Raw genomic sequence first — 19,777 nt, 5'->3', positions numbered from 1 at the left:
TCAGGCTGGGTCAAGTTCGGCGCTCAGGGGAAAGGGGAGGGTATTACAGTGCTGCCGTTGTAGGCTTCCTCATGACGACCCAACCGTGGTGCTTACTGATGGATTAACTCCTCGTAGCCTTGTGCGTGCAAACAGCGTTCAGGCAACGCCGCCGCTGTTGTGTTTTCAACATTTCTCGAACACTTATCCATCCAGCATGATGAGACAAACAAGCTCGGTAAGCACAACGGGGGCTGACTCTCCTGAACCGCGTACGATGTATTAGAGATGTTATGTCCATAACATGTAATGTTTTAGGTATTATTTTGGATATTTTATGTCGATATTTGTGTCATATTTCGTGGTTTTCTATGCAAAAATAATTTATAAAATGTTCAAGTTATTAAGGGCACCCAGTCAACTTCGCGCCGTTTTGTTGCTCTTTCACCATTGAAAAATCCCTGAACCGTAGTCAGCTACAATTTTACAAACCTCTGTCATTTTAAAGCTAAAACTGCACTACACAAGCCGATTTTCATGGCATTATAGATTAAAGTATTATAGATATTATAGGTATTATTTTTGAATTATGAGACTTGTATACGAAGTATTATAGGAGTCAGTCCCTCGCTGGGTACACACAGAGGACTCAAGTGTGCACGGAGTACAAATTTCCATTTTCAGAACATGCCATCCAGTCAATTATTCTGCTTTCCCAACAGGAATACCCCAAGCCCGCTCAGATACACGTTTCGCCCGTTGCCTCGGGCTGGACTTTGATGAACTTTCCTGCTCGTGCGCCGATTCGGCCAGGCGTTCTTTCAGCTCCAGACGAGAAGAGAAGCCAGCCGCTGAAGAATTCGACCGTCCTGAGCGACATGTTTGCAGGGCATGGGATTTACTACAAAATATGGCCCATCGGCTACGCGATGGCTCTTTTAGGCATGTTGCCGGTCACCTTCAGCCCAAGTGAGCAGTGCGTCTCGAGGGCAAATGCATGATGCCCTCACGGTAAAAACAGTGCCTGGTTTTCCGTAGAAGCCTATGGTAGAGAGGGACATTGGTGTCTCACACTTACAAGCGACGGACGAAATGTTCCACGCCTACAAGTGTGGGGCTGTCTCACACTTGGATTGGCAGTGTTCATGTCCCAGTGTTTCATGGTCGAGATTACTTCTTTCCTCCGCGAAATGAGGTATTCTGCGATAGTGAAGAAGAAAAAGAAGAAGATGCGGCTGTGGGAGTAGAACATCCCCTCATTTGTTTAGGCAGTTCGTCTGCTTGCGGGGCGGGCGTGGGCCATCATTGCCAACAAACAAATGAGGGTTTGTGATGTTGTACCCCCACTGCCGCATCTTCTTTTTTCTCTTCTTCACTATCACCAAATATCTCATTTCAAAGGCGCAGTGGCTAATACTTTTTCCTTGTCAAAGACTGGCTGCTAAATTGTTACATTTACTCATACTCCAGTGTTCAATGCTTCCCAGTCCGCGTGTCTGCACACCCACTGCGCTCCACCCTCGTCTACTGCGTCGCTGTGACGGCGCTCGTGCTGTGGTCTGGCTTCCGCATGGTGCAGGACCGCATCGCCGTGCTCGCAGACTCAGGCCGTTCGCTCCAGGCGTACATCCACTCCGTGCTGAGCATAGTGAGCGCACTGGGCATACTACTCCTGCCGTTGCTGTGGCTGGAAGTCGGCAACCTGTACCGCAACGAAGCCACCTGCGCGCATCTAATGGTGAGCGGAAACGTGCGAGGGGTCGTCAACTCTCTTTTGCCGTGTACGGACGGAATAAAATAATATATACGCATTTGGTCTGGCGTACACCACCTAGTACAGCGGTTCCCAACCTTTTTCGGTTCGCGACCCCAAATTTGTAACAAAAAATTTCCGCGACCCCCAGGAAAAATTTCGCGACTCCACGCGACCCCTCCTCTAGCATGCCTTTGATACAAAGTGCGATAATCCACCTTAGTTTGGGAGCAGTATTGCCGCAAAGTTGATCAAAACGGCCACAAATGTCTTCTAAAAATCGTGTTTTGGGCCGACTTTAAGCAGCCGCTGCGTTTGATGTGAGGCGGTATTTCGTCCTCCCTCAACGGGCATTTGGTCTTTGGACCTTCCTTTAGCATGCCTTTGTTACGGAGTGTGATTATCTGCCTTAGTTTGGGAGCAGTATTGCCACAAAGTTGATCAAAACGGTCAAAAATGTCTTTGAAAAATCGTGTTTTGGGCCGACTTTAAGCAGCCACTGCGTCTGATCCGAGGCGGTATTTCGTCCTCCTTCAACGGGCATTTGGTCTTTGGACCTTCCTTTAACATGCCTTTGTTACGGAGTGCGATTATCGGCCTTAGTTTGGGAGCAGTATTGTCTCAAAGTTGATGAAAACAGTAAAAAATGCCTTTGAATGCCATTTTGATCCACTTTGAGACAATACTGCTCCCAAACTAAGGCCGATAATCGCGCTCCGTAACAAAGGCATTCTAAAGGAACGTCCAAAGACCAAATGCCCGCTGAGGGAGGACGAAATACCGCCTCGGATCAGACGCAGTGGCTGCTTAAAGTCGGCCTAAAACACGAGTTTTCAAAGGCATTTTCGACCGTTTTGAACAATTCTGCCAGCCGGGAAACAGCCGCGACCCCAGGCGACCCCAACCACCTCGCCGCGACCCCTCGAAATTTTTCGCGACCCCCTTTGAGGTCGCGACCCCAAGGTTGGGAACCGCTGACCTAGTATTTGTTACTGTTTGGAGGTAAGTTCCTTCCATGCTCGGAGTACGCGCCGTTTGGTTTGGGCGCATTAAGGGGGCAGTAGCACTTTGTGCACGCTTTTTCAATTTTTTTCGATTTTTCTGTTTGAACCTGAATAAAAAAGACTTGCGTGAATGCTAGAGACAAACGGTGGGAACCATGTGAAAGATGAAACTTTTTGCAACAATTTCAAAAAAAAATATTTTGGTTTAGCGTTAAGGGAGGCACTTATATGAGGGACGTAAGAAAGGTCTGGAAAATCATACATGGTGTCACTGCGCGCACGATTTCAGCCAAAGTTTTCAACTTTTTTTCAATCGGTAAAGTGCATTAAAAAGAGCATAAAATTGTCTACAAAATGAACCACGGGGGTTAACATCGGGCCAAAAACGCTGGTAGAAAAAGGTCATTTTTCACAAATTTTCCATTGAATGAATTTTTCTTGTTCGATACTAAATATCTAGTAGCATTTTTCATCCGATATTAACCCCCGTGGTTCATTTTGTAGGCAATTTTATGCTCTTTTTTATGCACTTTACCGATTGAAAAAAAGTTGAAAACTTTGGCTGAAATCGTGCGCGCAGTGACATCATGTATGATTTTGCAGACCTTTTTTGCGTCCCTCATATAAGTGCCTCCCCTTATGCTAAAACAAAATATTTTTTTTTGAAATTGTTGCAAAAAGTATGATCTTTAACATGGTTACTGCCGTTTGTCTCTAGCATTCATGGAAGTCTTCTTAATTCAGGTGCAAACAAAAAATTTGAAAAAAATTGAAAAAGCGTGCACAAAGTGCTACTGCCCCCTTAAAGTGGCTGAGCGATGCGACTTCCCTCTTCTAATGGAAGCGTTCACGCACGTCGGAACTAGCTGTTCACGGATGGTTTTTGGCCCGTCCCGTGTATTTATTTATACAATACATACCGAAGGAGCGCGCATATAGTATGATGCATGCTGTGCGTGCGTCCGTCCGTCCGTCCGTCGGAGTAAGCCCGTAGTCCGATCTTGACCAAATTTGGTATGCAGCCTCCTTGGGTGGCAGCAAATCGGATCAGAGCCCCCGGTGCGCTGCTGCAAGCAGGCTCGGACGAGCCCCCAAAAGGCCCCGGCGGATAAGACCGCTACAGGCCCCCGATCATCATTATGTTTTTACCCTTCCTGACCAACTTTGTGAGGCTACCGCTCCCAAACTAGTTGCGGTCAATAGCCTTTCCGAAACAGGGCATGAAAGAGTAGGGTCATACGAATACTAGGGCGTCGAGGGAGGCCTTTTACGGCGACTAGATTGGACACAGAGGCCACCCAAAGTCAGCAAAATCAGCAAATTTCCGAGATTCGACTACTTTTTGACCAACTTGGTCGGAAAATCGTTGCGGTCAAAGCCAAAATCGTTGTGGTCAACGTCTTCCCGACACAGGGCATGGAAGAGTAGGGTCTTAAGAATACTAGGACGTCGAGGGAGGCCTTTTACGGCGACTAGATTGGACACAGTGGCCACCCAAAGTCAGCAAAATCGGCTAATTTCCGAGATGAGATTCGACCACTTTTTGACCAACTTGGTCGGATAATCGTTGCGGTCAAAGCCAAAATCGTTGTGGTCAACGTCTTCCCGATACAGGGCATGAAAGAGTAGGGTCTTAAGAATACTAGGACGTCGAAGGAGGCCTTTTACGGTGACTAGATTGGACACAGTGGCCACCCAAAGTCAGCAAAATCGGCAAATTTCCGAGATTCGGCCACTTTTTGACCAACTTGGTCGGAAAATCGTTGCGGTCGAAGCCAAAATCATTGTGGTCAACGTCGGCAACGAATATTAGCTAGAAGGGCATGGGTATTTTTAGCAGATGATACCTTTACTTTAAAACATACTTGACACTACAAGACACATAAAAGTACTGGTCAAAAGTATACACTTCTTGGGGAGAAAAAATAGTATGGTCATGGTGCTGGTAGCACCTTTTTCCCTACTTACAGGGGCAAATTAGCACTTTTTGTCTACCTCTCAGGCGGCTATCGAGGTGTTATGCGCCTTCCCCCCTCCGACCAAAGAAAAACCGCGCCTGCTGAAACGTGAGAATCGATCTCTTCTTTGTTTAGGAAAGCTTCCCTTGCTCTCCGAAATGCCGGTGGTCAGCAGTACTGTCTTGGATAACAGTGGTGAACTGCGCTTTGCTGTCCCCCATCTTCGCCCTCGCGTACGTCCAGGTCATCGCCCGAGAGGGCGCTGCCGACTACCACTTCTTCATCCACAACCACGTGTTCCTGCTCGTCTTCTGCGTCAGCGTCATGTTCTGCGCGTTGTCTCACTCCGTCAAGAACTACGCCAATAACCTGTGCAGTACTGTCACTGAGGTGAGAGCCGGGGAAAGTGTGCGACAGTCTCACACAAGTCGGCTGCTTGAGTCGCTCTCAGGCGGGACAGCCCAGCTGGGCCCTTGACGGACTCATGTTCTAAACCCTTCTTCGCATCTCCAAATAGCTTGAAGACTACTAAGGATGAGCTCTTAAATTCTCATAGTGTGAGGAAAGAAGGTCATCGAACCACTACTGTTGTCTTGTAGACTCACCAACGTAAGATCCACCATGACTTGCCTATGACATGTCAAAGACCGACCTCAAAGTTTATACCTTAGCTTTCAATTTTCATATTCACTCTGAACTGGTGAACGAAAGGACCATTAATTTCATTAACAGAAAACGCCTGAAGATGTCGTTGAACTTAGCGTTACATCGTCACGCAAAACGCAGTTTCCTCCACTTGTGGAAGTCTTTTAAGGGCAAAACTCGCACCGTTGTTCCGTCTTTTCATGTCATCCCCTGCCCGACCCACTGGTGTCGGTCCCATCACGCCACGACCACTTGTTCAGAAGCTGCCCCTCTTGGGGTTTAAAGGGGTGGGTTTGTACAGGGGGTTGAAACTCGGTAAATCGCAACTTTACCGGCCAGTGACACTCCCTCTTGTTCGTTTTGTTGACACCACCACCCTTAAACAAACGTCCAGATTTCTGCATTTCTGTGGACTGGATATTTCCGATGTGCGTAGATTACATATACTCGTCCATGGACCTCATGAATTGTCACTTTTTTTAAAGTGCACAGTGGCAAAAAGGTACGAAAATTCCGTAAACTGCTTGTGGTAATTCTCCGAAGGACTTTACAGTATTTTCCGTAGGACCTTACACTATTCTCCGTAGGACCTTACGGAAAACACTGTAAGGTCCTGCGGAAAATACTGGAAAGTCCTACGGAGAATATTGATAAGAGGGCTACGGAGGATCATGGCAAATAAATTATCAGAATTTTCCGTACCTTTTTGCCACAGTGATGTGGTCTTGTACATTCCTACAGGTGCTGTCGCTTAAATGCCCCAGTCCGAAACGACTGGTGTTGTGCCGCCGCGCTTGGCTGAGGCTTCGCGACCTGACGCAAGGCATGGTCGTTATGCCATTCACTGCCATGTTCCTGATGTTGTTTGTCCTGCTCATGACCACTTTGGGCTCGTACCTGTGTCTTCTTTGCCTCTTCGAAAGTCAGGTTGGTATGAAACCTTGCACCAAGTAGATCGACTTACTAATCCTTAATTGTGCTTATCTTGATGGCGCGATGCCAGCGTCAACGTACTGTACTGTGGCGTCCTTTTTTTAACATATTCATGTTGGCTCAGGTGGTGCGCGGAATCTTCTTGCTTATCCTTGGCCTTTACTTTAGTGGACTTCTTCTCCTTGTCTGCGACGCAGTTCATCGGACCACAGCAGCGGTCAGTTGCGTCGTCTGAGGCACACTACTGGAAATCCAAGTGTGGGGCAGGCATGCACTAGATAACTTGTTGGTGTCTTGGCTGAGTACATATCTACCGATGCACGTACACACCAGCAGATGGATACGGTACAGACCTGTGTGGACTCGTCAAGTATTCATCATTATTCATCTGTGATGCATACTGAGCACGCACTTCCGTTTGCGGAGTAAGTTCCGGGGAAAACCCTAACCTAACCGTTTGTGCCGTGACAATCGAATCAGACAAATCAAACAAGACCGACCAGTGGCCACTTCTTCTAGACACCCTCCGAGGTTTCAGTTGCCCGTAGAGCCAAACCAATGAACCAAAGGAGAGTAGAATTCAAAAATATTCAGCTCGGCATGAATTTTCTTGAAAAAGACAAAAAGATGTTGACGATTCTTGTAAGTGCCCCCGGAAAAGACGTATGCAGTAAGCGTAATTATCGCAGGGGTTGCTCATTCGGCACGGAACAGAGAAATGTTAAATACATTTTAAAAGTACCGTTGGTGTGGGCGTCAATCATTGAAAAGCGTTGGGTTGGAAGATATTGTCCATCCTATTTGATTTTTTTTCTCTGGGTGTGAAGTTGCAGCTATACTGTGTTCAAGTGTTTCCCGCCGTTTCATAATCTGTGCCTCTTTAGGTCGGGGACAATTTTCTGAGGCCGCTGGAATCATTCTGCCGAGCCAACGAGATTGGAGATGCGGCAATGGAAGAGGTAACGGGCGGGAAAACGAATGAGGAAATGCTGGCAGACCGAAAAAGTCAATCAATCATTTTGTCCCTGTTGACCAAAGGAAAACACACTGCAAACGTATGTGTGCCTTGAGTACTAAACATAACTCATACGATTGATTGGGATGAAGTTCACGAGGGGAAGTGGCGCGTTCACGCTCCAACGATTGCGATGTCACACTCGCAGGATAACCGCAGTGATTGAGAGCGATTAATCTCAAGTCAAGATCTTTCAGGTGACGAAAATGTCTCCATGATTTTTTTGGCATTCTGTGCATTTCTTTTTTTACAGTGAATTTAAGGGTCTATTTAGCTTTCTCAAAATCTTACACGCCACTTTTCTCATGCCTTCAATTGCTTCTGCCGAGCTTTCACTTTATGTTAAAAGCCTGGAAAGTGCAAAGCCATTGATCATGGCGAGGGGTAGACACTCGCGTAATACCCTGTGCACAAAAACCGTGTATCACGCGTAATACACGTAGTTGTATTGCAATTTTTGGACCAAATGTGCCAAATTTTGGCATTTGGATGCCGAAATACTATACGTGTAAAATCCCCGTAATACAGCGTACTACTGAGTACTCTGTACGCGATTTCTTAAAGTGTTTACCCCCTCGGATCATGATGTAACGGGGTCCTTTATCTGCGCAGGTCAACATTTTTCGTGAAATCGTGGCGTCCAAGGAAATATCCGTATCAGCTGCTGGTTTTTGGGTCATAAACAGGGGGACCCTGGGCTCTGTAAGCATTATCACACGAGAAGGGACAGCAGACAAAACCCATTTGCCAATTGTTCTAACCCATTTAAAATAGTTGAAACCCATTGGGAATGGAATGTGACCCGTTGAGAATGGGTTACGACCCGTTTGGAACGGGTTGAGACCCTATGAATGGGTCGTGACAGACCCAGCTCTTTGCGTTTGGTCAGGGAACGCCTACGAGGTAGGCAAAAATTGTGGTGCAATAACACACCTAAGGGTAAATTGTAAATTACCGCAGCTAGGCCAAATCCTACAACCGTTGTGTTCAGCGCCGTAAGGTTTTTACGTCTTCGTTGAATCATGATGTAACGGGTCCTTTATCTCGACTAGGTCAACATTTTTCGTGAAATCGTGGCGTCGACGAAATTCCGTATCAGCTGCTGGTTTTTGGGTCATAAACAGGGGACCCTGGGCTCTGTAAGCATTATCACACGATATGGGTAAAGGGGAATTCCTTTTTGCCAATCGTTCTAACCCATTTAAATAGTTGAAACCCATTGGAAATGGGTTGTGACCCGTTGAGAATGGGTTACGACCCGTTTCGGGTTGAGAACCATCATGAATGGGTCGTGACCCAATGAAGATGGGTTAACCCGTTGAGACCCAGCTCTTTCGGTTCGGTCAGAGAACGCCTGCGAGGTAGGCAAAAATTTTGGTGCAATAACACACACAGGGTAAATTGTAAATTGCCGCAGCTAGGCCAAATCCTACATCACCATTGTGTTCAGCGCTGTAAGTTTGGTTTGTGACGTACATCTAGGCTAGATAAACTTCTTTGTAAAAGAAATAATAAAAATTCTAGTCTGAGTTTGGACATTTTGCGGTGGCTCATACCCATTATGGGTGCAACCCATTTAAATAGGTACTTTTCATACACCCATTACATAGATTGGACCTATAAGTGGGTTAGACCAAATTAAATGGGTGCATGTAAAGTGCCCATCTAAATAGGTTCAGCGTATGGGTTTTGTCTGCTATGGGCGGAATTCACCGCGCACTGAATCTTGTGAAAGCACGCGTTTCTTAATGTGCACTATTTGCCTTCATTGTCTGTTGAGAGGTTCGGTTAGCCAGCAATACGAAGAAAGTTGGTTTGGAATGGAAACCAAATTGGCCAGTGTTTATGTGGACCTATCAATGCAATCCAAGGAGTGAGACTGACTCACACTATTTGGCGTGAAACAAAATGTCACACCCTCTCAAGCGTGAGCCACTTTTCGTGCCACGCTTGCAAGTGTGCATTCCAGGAACGTGAAATCACGGTGAAACGTTTCTGACAAAAAGTCACGTCCCTGTGAGCATTGTGCTGCATTCATCGCGAAGTAAATGGGCCAAAAATCAGCATATTCACTTTTAAACAAATGTGACACAATGTTCAAAAGAGCGAGACACTGGAATGAGAGTATGCCGACCGGTTTATCCCACACTTCCTGCCTCCCTACGGTTCAATGCCACGGGTCCCACGCTTAGTGGCACTGATGGATCTGACGAGCGTGAGACACTAGTCGAGGGGTCCTATTCAAGAGACCTTATCTGGGCATTTCCCCAAAGAGAATCTCATCTTAAACGCAGGTGAATTTCACTCAGTTTGATCAATTGATAAGCTACAAATCAAAATAATTTGTGATTAAATTCACTAAATCTGAAGATGAAAGACCAAAGAGACCGAAAGTGCATGTAGAAATATATTCCGCTTACTCTCGTATCCGTCCGAAATGATCAAACTGAGCGGAATTCGTCTGCGTTCAAAAATAGGATTCTCTTGGGGGGGAGCGCCCAGATAAGATCTTTTGAATAGGACCCCTCGTATTGTGAGACAAGCCATGTCTCACACTTGCAAACGTGAGGCACACGAGTTAGCGTGAGGCATATTGATTCACGTCAAATGAGTTTGGTTTCACAGTGCACACCGGTTACTAACATATGCGTCTTGCCCAGCTTGCGGCGGCGTCCGTCAGCTACCTCGTCATCCTCATTCAGTTCCGTCAGACAGAGAACACGGTAAACGACGCCATGAACCATACCCAAGACACAATCAGCATAGTTAAATAAAAAATCTCAGGAAAAAGAACAGCAAGAAAGTACTGTGTGCAAGTTCAAAGGACTCGAGTGAAGAATACAGATTCCGTACTGACATTGAGAACGGGGCGTCCTGGGTGTACGGTACACTGTCGTACCAAAATACACTGTAGTTTTTAAGTCGTATTATAACAACGTTTCAACAGTATTCATGTGTTTTCTTTAAAAAAAAAATTGGCTATAAATTGTTGATCCTTGCTCAGTCCACTTTGCACACGACGAAGCTCTAGGGCTGAGACACGCTAGCAGGTGGACGGCACGGCGTTTCCATGCTAACGTGGAATTGGAACATAACCATCGCGTAGGTGAACGACACAGCCATTACCTGCAAACAATCAGAACATCACGCTTAACCAACTAACCGAAGTCTCTGACATGAAAGACTCTTGATCAATAACTTGTCTTGGACAAGGTACAATCTAAAATGTTTCAGAACTTTCGTGTCTATAACCATTGCCGTGCCCAAGTATTAACAAGGTATGTGTGCGACAGACCGTGGCTTGTCGGAACAGGGTTCGCGATGCTATGCCAGCTCCGACAATCCACGCCTGGCGTTTACACCTACCTTGGCCTACGGCGCTAGCAAGCCTTCTGCAGGCTAGGAAACGAACATCGTTCCTTTAATTTTGTCCATAAGTGTAAAAGCGGTGTTGTGTAACTCACCGTTTTGAAGGTACTTCTTTTCAGTTCGAAGGTGTTCAGAATTGTTGTCGTTGAAGTGCTCCACCACACTACCTCGAGAAACCGATGGAGCTGCAATCATACATAAACGGAATGAATAAAATCAGATAATTTCAAGATGCGGGACAGTTGGACGATGCTAAATTTAAAAGTAACTTTTTCGTAAAGCGAGTACGACTGTTGTGGTGTGAGTTTCGAGTATCGCCTTACATTTGACCTCGCATTTGACGAAACTAATCTCGAATAAAGAAAAGGCCAAAAAGAATTAATTTGATTGATTGTAAGATCACCATCAATCTTTCATTTCTATCACAGCAAAAACTAATAGTGGTTAGAGACCTTCCTTTAATCAGACTTCAGGCTGGCGGCAAGTCACTATACTGAATATTCGACACTGTCCTTGCCTGAGCCGGCCTAAGCTTCAGTCACTGAAGTTAACTGGTGGCATTCCACGCACAGTGCAAAATGTTATACATACCTCCTCGCAAGTGCGAGGGTCGCAAACATGTGCATACGGTTTTTGCAAGACGTCTATGAATTGTTCACGGACCTGCAACATGTGCTGCTGTATCGTTACGTGATCCTTAGCTCCTAGTGCAGATTGAAATGAAAAGCCACGGTGGATCCTGCACCGTGTGAAAAGGTTTTACCGCTCCCGAAGAACGATGAGGTATTTCGCACAACACAAAGAGCAGCACGAGATGAAGCCATCCTGCCATAGTTTGTGCGAGCCCCACCTGTGACAGACTCCAGTTGATGCAGTCGCACACACACTTGCTCGGAGACCCCCTCAGGCTGGTTCGTCTAGCGAAAACCTATTTCCGAAACACGAACAGGCCCAGATCCCACACCAACTGTGGGTTTCCAAAACCCCTAAAAAGTAATGGTTTTCGGGCCTAAGTGGTCTGGCACGGCATGTCGGTGCATCACACTAAATGTTTTTGCACAAATTTTGTACGAGACATCACAGTTTTGTGTGCACTCGAACTTTTCGTACAAATTTGTGCAAAATTTTGTACAATTTTGTACAAAAATTGCGAAAAATGTAGTTTTTTGTACGAAAATTGTACGAAAATATCGTGTGCACAACAAACTGTGATGTCTCGTACAAAATTGTACATGACATTTAGTGTGATTGTTGAATCCGGGGCGACCAGACACTTTAATAGACCTGGTCCTGACATTATCGGCCGCTTCCACCACGAGTTGCCCACATCAGAATCTTTAAAAAAAGGGGGGATGACCGACTGAAAAATTTTATGATTGAGTCAGGGCGAGGAAACTGGACAGGGGAAGAACTGAACACCCCTTTCAAATACCGTACGAACAGGCATAACAACCATCAAAAGTTGTTCCGTGGCATCAGCGGTTAATTGCATGACAATTGTTGAGCCTGTGCATTCGGCATTTGAAGTAAAATATGAGGTGTGCAGTTTTTCCCCGCACTGACCCTAGGTCTCGGCAATACTTTTTCAGCCAGGGGTTGGAGGAGGGTCCAGGAGCCCGTATGAGCTGAGGGGATCGATATCACGGACCCGTTTTGCGCCTCTACGGGGCACCCGTTGCAATGAGTTGTAGAAGCAAGACCAATATGGGTATTTTCGGAATCTAGGTGACGAGACAAATTAAATGGGCCTCATCCTCTGATGTAGTAAGAGTTGACACAAGAGACTTGTCCTTATTTTGATTAGAAGGGTGGGCCTCAGCCACGATGATAAGCGGGCTTCCCAAAATCTCAACCTGAGAGTTATTCGTTGACGTCTTTTCGATGCCCTCGTACATGTGCAGGACGACCATGAAGACTAGCACGCCTCCAAGTAGGAGCGTGCTGACGGGGGTGGCGATGAGCTGCGCGTTGAGCTTGGCCAGGTTTAACCAGGCCCCGCGATACGCGGTGGCACGCTGTGGTGTCAGCTGGCCGCGGTGCGGCTCCTGCGCCAAATTGTTAGGTCCAGGTCAACGTGGAACTAAGGTCTGTTCTGATTTGAGCACTCTCTCGTAGCAGTGTGCTCAGCTAAAGACACTGGCAGAGTGTATTCAGCTAAAAGCACACTCTCGTTAGAGTGCACTTGTGCCGCTGAATAGAGTGTACCGAGCACTGTTGAGTTTGCACAGAAGTTATGGCCAAAACATTGAGATTAAAGTTGCTACTAAAGGGACTTTAATCGCCAAAATCAAGGGGTAGTTATTTCAAAATAATGCAATAAACGAATTATTGCACTCCAGGGTGCGATAAATCGTGGGAATCGCAAAATCGGTTCTGTTGCAAAAAAATTGTAGTAAAAGTATCGCAAAAGGAATGACAGTGCACACTTGTCGGGGCCGTCCGGGGGAAAGTGCTTACCCTTCGCAAGGTGTTCGCCAGGCTGTTGGCAGCGACCTGCACGCGCCGGCAACACAGAGCGGGCACGGCAACACCGAGGACGAGCAGGCAGTTGATGTACATGTGGGCGGGGATGGCCGGGAAAAGCATGTTTCCGTATTGAGCGAAAGCTATTCGCGAGGACCCTTCGTTCAGCCCCAGCACCACCAGGGCCACAGCTACCCAGACCTTCAAGCATCGCTGCCCAGCACTGCCCTCTATCAAGTCGCCGAAGTCATTCTGCAACGCGGTACAGGCAGAGATGTAGTCACCCGTAACCTATCCGAACTCGAGAATTCTCAGGTTTATCAAAACGATTTGTAGCCCAATCGACTTTTCCAGCTTCATCTCGGTGGAGCAGGTCAGCCGTCCGCACTGAGAAAACCTTACAGATGATTTTAAGCCTTACAAAGAAAAGCAGCTTGAGCTTGTTATGGAAAAATATTTTGAGCATACATAAGCTTACAAAGAAAATACTTCGTAATGTACGAACTATTTCTTCGTACAACAGAGTAAATTAGTTTGTATTATATATGCTCAAAATTCTTCGTAAGGTGGTTTTCAGCGTGCGGGATAAAACAGGATGTTAAAATGAGGCACGGAGGAAATTTGCGGGTAATGTGCGGTCGGTGCTGCCGCCTCGCGAAGGCCTGGAAAATAGTTTCTTGCTTTAACAAGCGAACTTGTGTGTACTGTGGCTCAAAAACTGCCTATCTGACGGCGCTCCAAGCCCCTATGGAAGAAAAATCAACTCGAACTACTGCAAATTTCAATAAACAGCCTCTCGGCATTTTTGAACTTTTACTGATAAACTTCAGTTTGTGGAGCATGAGCTACGAATACTGCAGCCGTTTCTGGTATTGGTTCCTATTACTCACATTTACGGTGTAAATGAGTCAAGGTAAGTTTCGGATGCATTAGATAATGGAGCTGCAAGCGAGTATGTTACGGTGGAAGCACCAATCCAAGACAAGCAATTTCGTTCACCCAAACATATTTTTACAATGATGCTTCATCCTTAAATTTGCAGATATTTCTTTTACAGTTTATTTATTAATTATCATGGTTCAAGAGATACTGTCATTTGTGATTTTGATTGCGTGATGAAAAACGTACCAAAACATTACGTTCACTTCCCAAATTTACAGAGAAAGAAATTTGGCGAAGGACCGAGTCACTATTGTGAGTACACGAACAGGATGGAAATTTGCGAACCGATTCGTGTAGCACTAAAAGCAAATAATTTATTTTAGCAACATAGTTTGAATTACAAGGTTCAAATTTCTAGTGCTTACCATTACGTGTTGGCCCATCGATTCCAGGCGTGCAAAGTTGCGGCCTTCGACCCACACGACTGGCACAACAACCCAGCCCATCAAGTGCACAAAGGTGTGCGTGCGATGGAACTTTTGTGCCCAATCCTCGTCCTATGGGCAGAGACAAACACATGTACATTGGAGAACCACTGGAACCTCTGGCGCAGGGAAAAGCTATTGTTCTAGGTTTAATGAACAAGTAAATTGTGCTCTCATTATCTCAACTAGAAGGAAAATGGGGAAAAAGAAATATGAGCCTCTCGCTCCCAGGGCCAATGACCACTACATTGATCTTTGTAATAAGAAAAGAATCTTATATGTCCAGAATCTATCTATCTTCTGGAGCTAAACGTGAACTTTCAGATGAAAATGAATCATAATCAGACCAAAAACACTCAAATATATATGGTCATGGTACCCCACACTGATGTCTTACGGCGAAAGGCTGCACCGACTTATTATGGTGGAGGTTTTGTCCATAATTCGGTCGGAAAGCGGGTTTTAAACAATATATGGGTTCATTTGGATCTTAAATTTTAAAAAAATTAACAAAGATGAGTTTTATATGAATTCAAACCATCAAAACCTTTAAAAAAGACGTTTACGGGAATTAGTTCCAGTGAACGATTCGTTTAGTCTGTGACTAGACGAAATGCCTCTCCCACTTAGTGCAGTGACTCAAAGTACGCGTCGCAGAGAGAAGGGCGTGCCACGTGCAGCGCCAAGACAGACCGAAGAGGGCTTCTGGTGTTGGGCCCACGTTGTCAGCAAAGCCCATACGACAAAGCCTTGCACCACCAGAGCGTAGACCAGGGTAGATCGTCTGGGATCGAAGCAGATGCGAACTGTCGGAGAAAATGGTTGACACAACGTAAGGGGTCAGTCAGTTTTGATGTGGTTTGCAGTCACACGTACATCTACTATTCGCCGCCTCTTCCGTCTACAGTAAAACTCCTCTCCAAGCTGAACGATCGGGGAACCGATAAAACTTCGAAAGAACGTCCCGATTCGTTGACCACGAGGTGCAGGAAGAGCGACTAGTACATTATAATATAAAATACACTCATTGTGCCGAGAATTTGAAATATAGTTTGCATTGACATGGCATATCTTAAAAATGTATTATTTTAACAGGGGCAGGTTCCTTATGAGGACAGGACCACAGGACCTTTCGATGTACAGACCTTACCCTGTGAGGCATCTACACGTCTCATTCTTTCGCTCTGAGGGATTGTTTACTTGGTTGGAGGCCGATGGGCACGATGGCGAGCACGGCAGCCACGTACGCCAACGGCTGCAGGCCGTCGAAGAAGGAGTGGACCTCTTCGCGCTGACGCGAAGGCACCAGTGGTGACACAGTCATGATGGAAGCTTTCTTCATGACTCTGTTGTCTTCAAACAGCAGTTAAAACTGGAAAGACCCGAAAAAGTTATTTCGTTTTACGCAGTTAGAGCACAGTTTAAGTACAGTGTACTTGAACTGCATTTAAACAGCAGTAAACTGTAGTTGAACTGCAGCTAGTTATCTGATGAAACAAAATAGAACATTGGTGAATACTTTATGAACAATGAAGTCACTCTACAACTGCCCTTCTTAGTCACTTCAAATTACAGTGTGACACAAGTTGCTTAGTACACTGTGGCAAAGAAGTACGGAAAACTCTGTTAATTTTTTTTTTGCCAAGATTCTCCGTGGCCCCCTTATCAATATTCTCGGTAGGATCGTACAGAACTTCGGTAGGACCGTAAAGTCTTCTCCGTAGGACCTGGAAGACTGAATAGTCCTACGGCGAACAATGTACGTGAGAATATTGATAATGGGGCAACGGAGAATTACCACAAGCTGTTTGCAGAATTTTCCGTAGCTTTTTGGCACAGTGTACAATTCAGGCTGCAGATTCTTCGGCGCGGGATAACTTTTCCAATTGCAGATTTTCAGATATTCCTCATTGCAAAACATTTGGATGATTTTTTAATACACGGCGGCAATTGCAATGAATGACAGTGCATAGTAGGCTAGGAATCGCAAAAATCGGCCAAAATTCATTAATTGAACAACCGGAAGTGCCAGAGCGCTGCACGTTTTCCGGGAGCCCCCTTGAAATCGCCCTTGTCTTTACCATAGGCTTTCTGGGAACACCAGGTACTATTTTTACCGCGGCTTTCCTCCAATCTCTTAGTCTTAGCAGTAAGCTGGACCCATTTAAAGTAGTGATATGTTGTTTAGCTTCGGAAGGAGTGACTGGTTTGCTAACGGAGGTTTTATGGAGACTGCATGAGGACCCACGGGATCTCGGTCAGGCACGCTGTTCTATATGTGTGCCTAACGAGCGCGTTTGCAGAAAAGTCACGATATTTTGATGTCTATTGTCGCTCGGAGCAGGAACACTTACGCTGTGTAACGGTGTGCGTACCGTGCGAGTGTCTTTTCTCGGGAGCCTCTGCACGCCCGCGCCCAGCGTCGACAAGGTAATGGATTGGGCTGCCCCTGGCGGCCATGGCGTGGCTTGAACCGGCGGTGGATGGGCCGCACTTAGCGTGCCCACTCGTCTACGAACTGTTGAAGGGTCGCTCGCTCCAGGATGCTTGGTCGACACATGCAAGAGGGTCGATGAGGATTTTACACAGCAGTGATAGTCGCATCACCTTCAAATTAGGAAAAAAAGGGGGGGATAATCGACAACTTTAGTCTGTCCCGTCCATTTCGAACAGTCGCAAATGCTGTTCATATTTTACCGCAATTTTATTCAAATCTTAGTCGGTGTCCAAATGGATGCCGTTTTCGTTAAGCGAACCATTTACATCGTCATGAACCACGTCACAATCGAAGAGAATGGTTTGTCATCTATCCAAGCGAGTCAAATGGATAACCTGATCGCCATCAGCACCAGTGAACGACCAGTTAACAAAGTTAGCTCGAATCAAAAATGCACCCCTCTAGGACTCAAAGTGGCAAGTTGTTGGGCATCCTACTTCTAATCCGAATCGTTGTGAAATCGAAAACAGTTTGAATTTTGTCAGCCGTTAGGACGACAGTTGCGCCCTCTGACGGCCGAAGTCGGTTCCGGTAACCGAAGTTACTTGAGACAATAAATTTTATGTCTTTTGACCTGTGTCCATGAAACTTCTTTCACCAAGCTATGATGATTTTCGCATGACTACGATTGGTTTGACAGCCATGAAATTAGGGAGTTACCCAAAATGAGAGGCATGAGAAGTTACCCCCTATTTTGGGCAGCTTGGGAGTACTTATTCCCCCCCTCCCTTCTTTTTTCGGAGGTGGGGTTTTCGCCGGCCGCAACTGATTTTCTGAGATGTTAATCTTCTTTTCTATCAAGTGTATGTGCGGCCTTAAAGCTTCTCGTGTCCATGTACTTCCCATGTCAGAACCATCAATTTATTAACTTATCTTAAATCTCGTTTTGCAAGTTTAGTTGCACTTACGAGTCCAAACACGAGAGTTTTTCACTCTGGAAACCTCACAAACTTCTTAATTCATACATATAAAGTAAAGTATCTACATGAAAAGTATTTTAAGCATACGTAGCTTGCAAAGAAAATAGTTCGTAATTTACGAACTATTTCTTCGTAGAATTAACTAGATTAGTTTGTACTACCCATGCTCAGAATTCTTCGCCAGGTTTTTAAACGCGCAGTTTCTTGAAAACATGGGCGCTGCAGTATCACGGAGCGGAGCTCATCCTTATCGATTTGCGTCTAGCCAAGAGCCGCAATGCGTGCGTTGACGCAGCGCTCCAGCTTGTAGTAGGCGGAGCTTTCCGTGCAGCGCTTCATACTGGCCAAGTAGTTGGGCAAGTCATCCAGCATATCATTTTTCTCCCTAGGACAAAAAAGGACGACGAGATTTAAATGATAGTAAATGATAGGCATGCCTTGGCGTATACCCATTCATATGAGTGCAGAGCTCGCGTGAGTGCACGCTGAAGAGAGTGTATCGGGTGCACCCGCCAGTCTTCCACATTCTTACCAGGGCTCGTGGCAGTCTTCTAAGTCCTTGTGCGGTGTGCTGCTTGGGCTGTAGCCCTTTTTTGCTAGCTTCACGCATTCGGTGGCGATTTGGTGAGACTGCAGGCGGTTCGGCTTTTTCAACTGGATTCTTGGTTTCGGAAGCCCCTTCGGTGGACGCCCTGCATCGACCTGTGAGAAAGTCAAATTTCGAATAAAAAACAGGGGATGGGAGCCCTGAAAGTTGCCGAAATATGTCCGGGAAAATATTCTTTAAGTTTCAAAAAACTTTTCGCAACCTCGGAAATAATGAAATTTAGGAAAGATTCTTATAGCCGTTACTGGCGCTATTTTAGTGGTGAAGACGAGTTTTTAATACTGGGAGGAAAAGTGAAGGTGGTGGCTGTTCCCAGGGATACAGTAGCCACCGTATCTCAAGGAACGGAATTCACTGTACCCGAGGAATCCGCATCTACTGTACGCACTGCATACATAATAAATGTAAAATAAAGGGAACATGTCAAATTTGCGATAGAAACGATTCAATGGCGGAAATAAATTCATCTCAACAAGACGAACAAAATATGATGAGCATGTTGTGGGATCAGACTCCAAATTCAACAGCAATCTGCGTCGTCTAAAAAAAGTAGGATTTTGGACCATAATTTTCTGAGTCCGATGTTCTGCAGTCCACCTACTTTCGAAGACTTCTGACGCCGATTGCTGTTTGCCACAAACGCACTGCCCGCCGACACCGCGTGAAATGTTGAATTTCTAGTCTGAGCGCATTACATGCTTATCATTTTTTGTTCGTCTTATGAGTTTGTTTTCGCCATTGAATCATTTCTATCGCAAATTTAAAATTTTACCATTATTTTACATTTATACTATGTGCAGTGTCTCAACAGCTTCCAAGGTACAGTAGCAGAAGATGCGGGCTCGCAGGATACGGTAAAATCCGTTCCTTGAGGTTCGCTGATCTAGCGATGAGCTTACCACTAAAGAGAGCGCTACGGCCAAGATGATGAGAATGCAGTACTTGCAGGCCATGGCGTCGTTTGTTTTTGCCCGGACTCCCTGTCGTTATATAGTCTCAGAGTCGTGCCCAAACGACACGTATTGCCGACGTCTTCTTGCGTCTGTCGGCCACAACATCACGTTCTTTCTAGGAATTAGGTCAAATCAAGAAATGAGTTTTGTAGAGGCCTCCGGAAGTTCTTACAAGAATTTGTTAGCATTAAATCTAGGTTTGTGCAGTTGTCCAAAGAGCAAATGCCCGTTGAGAAAGTACGAAGGCCCGCCTCGTATCAGACGCAGTGGCTGCTTAAAGTTGGCCCAAAACACGATTTTTCAGAGGCATTTTT

The 19,777-nt window shown here is 45.8% G+C and overlaps 2 protein-coding genes across 6 annotated transcripts; one reads left to right on the top strand and one right to left on the bottom strand.

The window, feature by feature from the left end:
* Positions 1–10,213, top strand: LOC117649602 (gustatory and odorant receptor 63a-like). The gene is made up of 9 exons (XM_034392500.1): positions 1–217; positions 702–948; positions 1,467–1,717; positions 4,830–5,084; positions 6,081–6,266; positions 6,397–6,489; positions 7,157–7,231; positions 7,900–7,989; positions 9,948–10,213. Exons 1-9 carry the CDS (start codon positions 197–199, stop codon positions 10,059–10,061), a joined length of 1,332 nt encoding a protein of 443 aa, XP_034248391.1. The 5' UTR covers positions 1–196; the 3' UTR covers positions 10,062–10,213.
* Positions 10,081–19,559, bottom strand: LOC117649612. Of its 5 annotated transcripts, none has more exons than XM_034392520.1 (12): positions 19,410–19,559; positions 18,436–18,605; positions 16,841–18,288; positions 15,687–15,858; positions 15,180–15,292; positions 14,427–14,558; positions 13,114–13,371; positions 12,510–12,701; positions 11,420–11,506; positions 11,248–11,334; positions 10,752–10,841; positions 10,081–10,413 (listed from the first exon to the last, which is right to left on the bottom strand). In XM_034392520.1, the coding sequence occupies exons 4-12, from the start codon at positions 15,826–15,828 to the stop codon at positions 10,315–10,317; spliced, it is 1,200 nt and encodes a 399-aa protein (XP_034248411.1). In that variant the 5' UTR covers positions 15,829–15,858; positions 16,841–18,288; positions 18,436–18,605; positions 19,410–19,559; the 3' UTR covers positions 10,081–10,314. The 5 variants fall into 5 exon arrangements, with proteins under 5 accessions (XP_034248411.1, XP_034248403.1, XP_034248417.1 ...); XM_034392512.1 differs by having other exon boundaries at positions 16,862–18,288; XM_034392526.1 differs by having other exon boundaries at positions 11,248–11,319; positions 15,687–18,288.
* Positions 19,560–19,777: the final 218 nt, after the last annotated feature.

The sequence above is a fragment of the Thrips palmi genome, unplaced genomic scaffold (genome assembly GCF_012932325.1).
Source record: "Thrips palmi isolate BJ-2018 unplaced genomic scaffold, TpBJ-2018v1 HiC_scaffold_10, whole genome shotgun sequence".
Lineage (NCBI taxonomy): Eukaryota > Metazoa > Arthropoda > Insecta > Thysanoptera > Thripidae > Thrips > Thrips palmi.
This window is presented reverse-complemented; position numbering and strand designations above follow the sequence as displayed.

Excerpts from the sequence above, each read along its gene's own strand:
- LOC117649602 (XM_034392500.1), top strand. The coding sequence starts at position 197 with ATGATGAGACAAACAAGCTCG. Across the intron at positions 6,267-6,396 it reads TTTGCCTCTTCGAAAGTCAG|GTGGTGCGCGGAATCTTCTT; the intron begins GTTGGTATGAAA and ends ATGTTGGCTCAG. Across the intron at positions 7,232-7,899 it reads GAGATGCGGCAATGGAAGAG|GTCAACATTTTTCGTGAAAT; the intron begins GTAACGGGCGGG and ends TTATCTGCGCAG.
- LOC117649612 (XM_034392520.1), bottom strand. The coding sequence starts at position 15,828 with ATGAAGAAAGCTTCCATCATGACTGTGTCACCACTGGTGCCTTCGCGT. Across the intron at positions 12,702-13,113 it reads TGGCGAACACCTTGCGAAGG|GAGCCGCACCGCGGCCAGCT; the intron begins GTAAGCACTTTC and ends AATTTGGCGCAG. Across the intron at positions 10,414-10,751 it reads AAAGAAGTACCTTCAAAACG|GTAATGGCTGTGTCGTTCAC; the intron begins GTGAGTTACACA and ends GATTGTTTGCAG.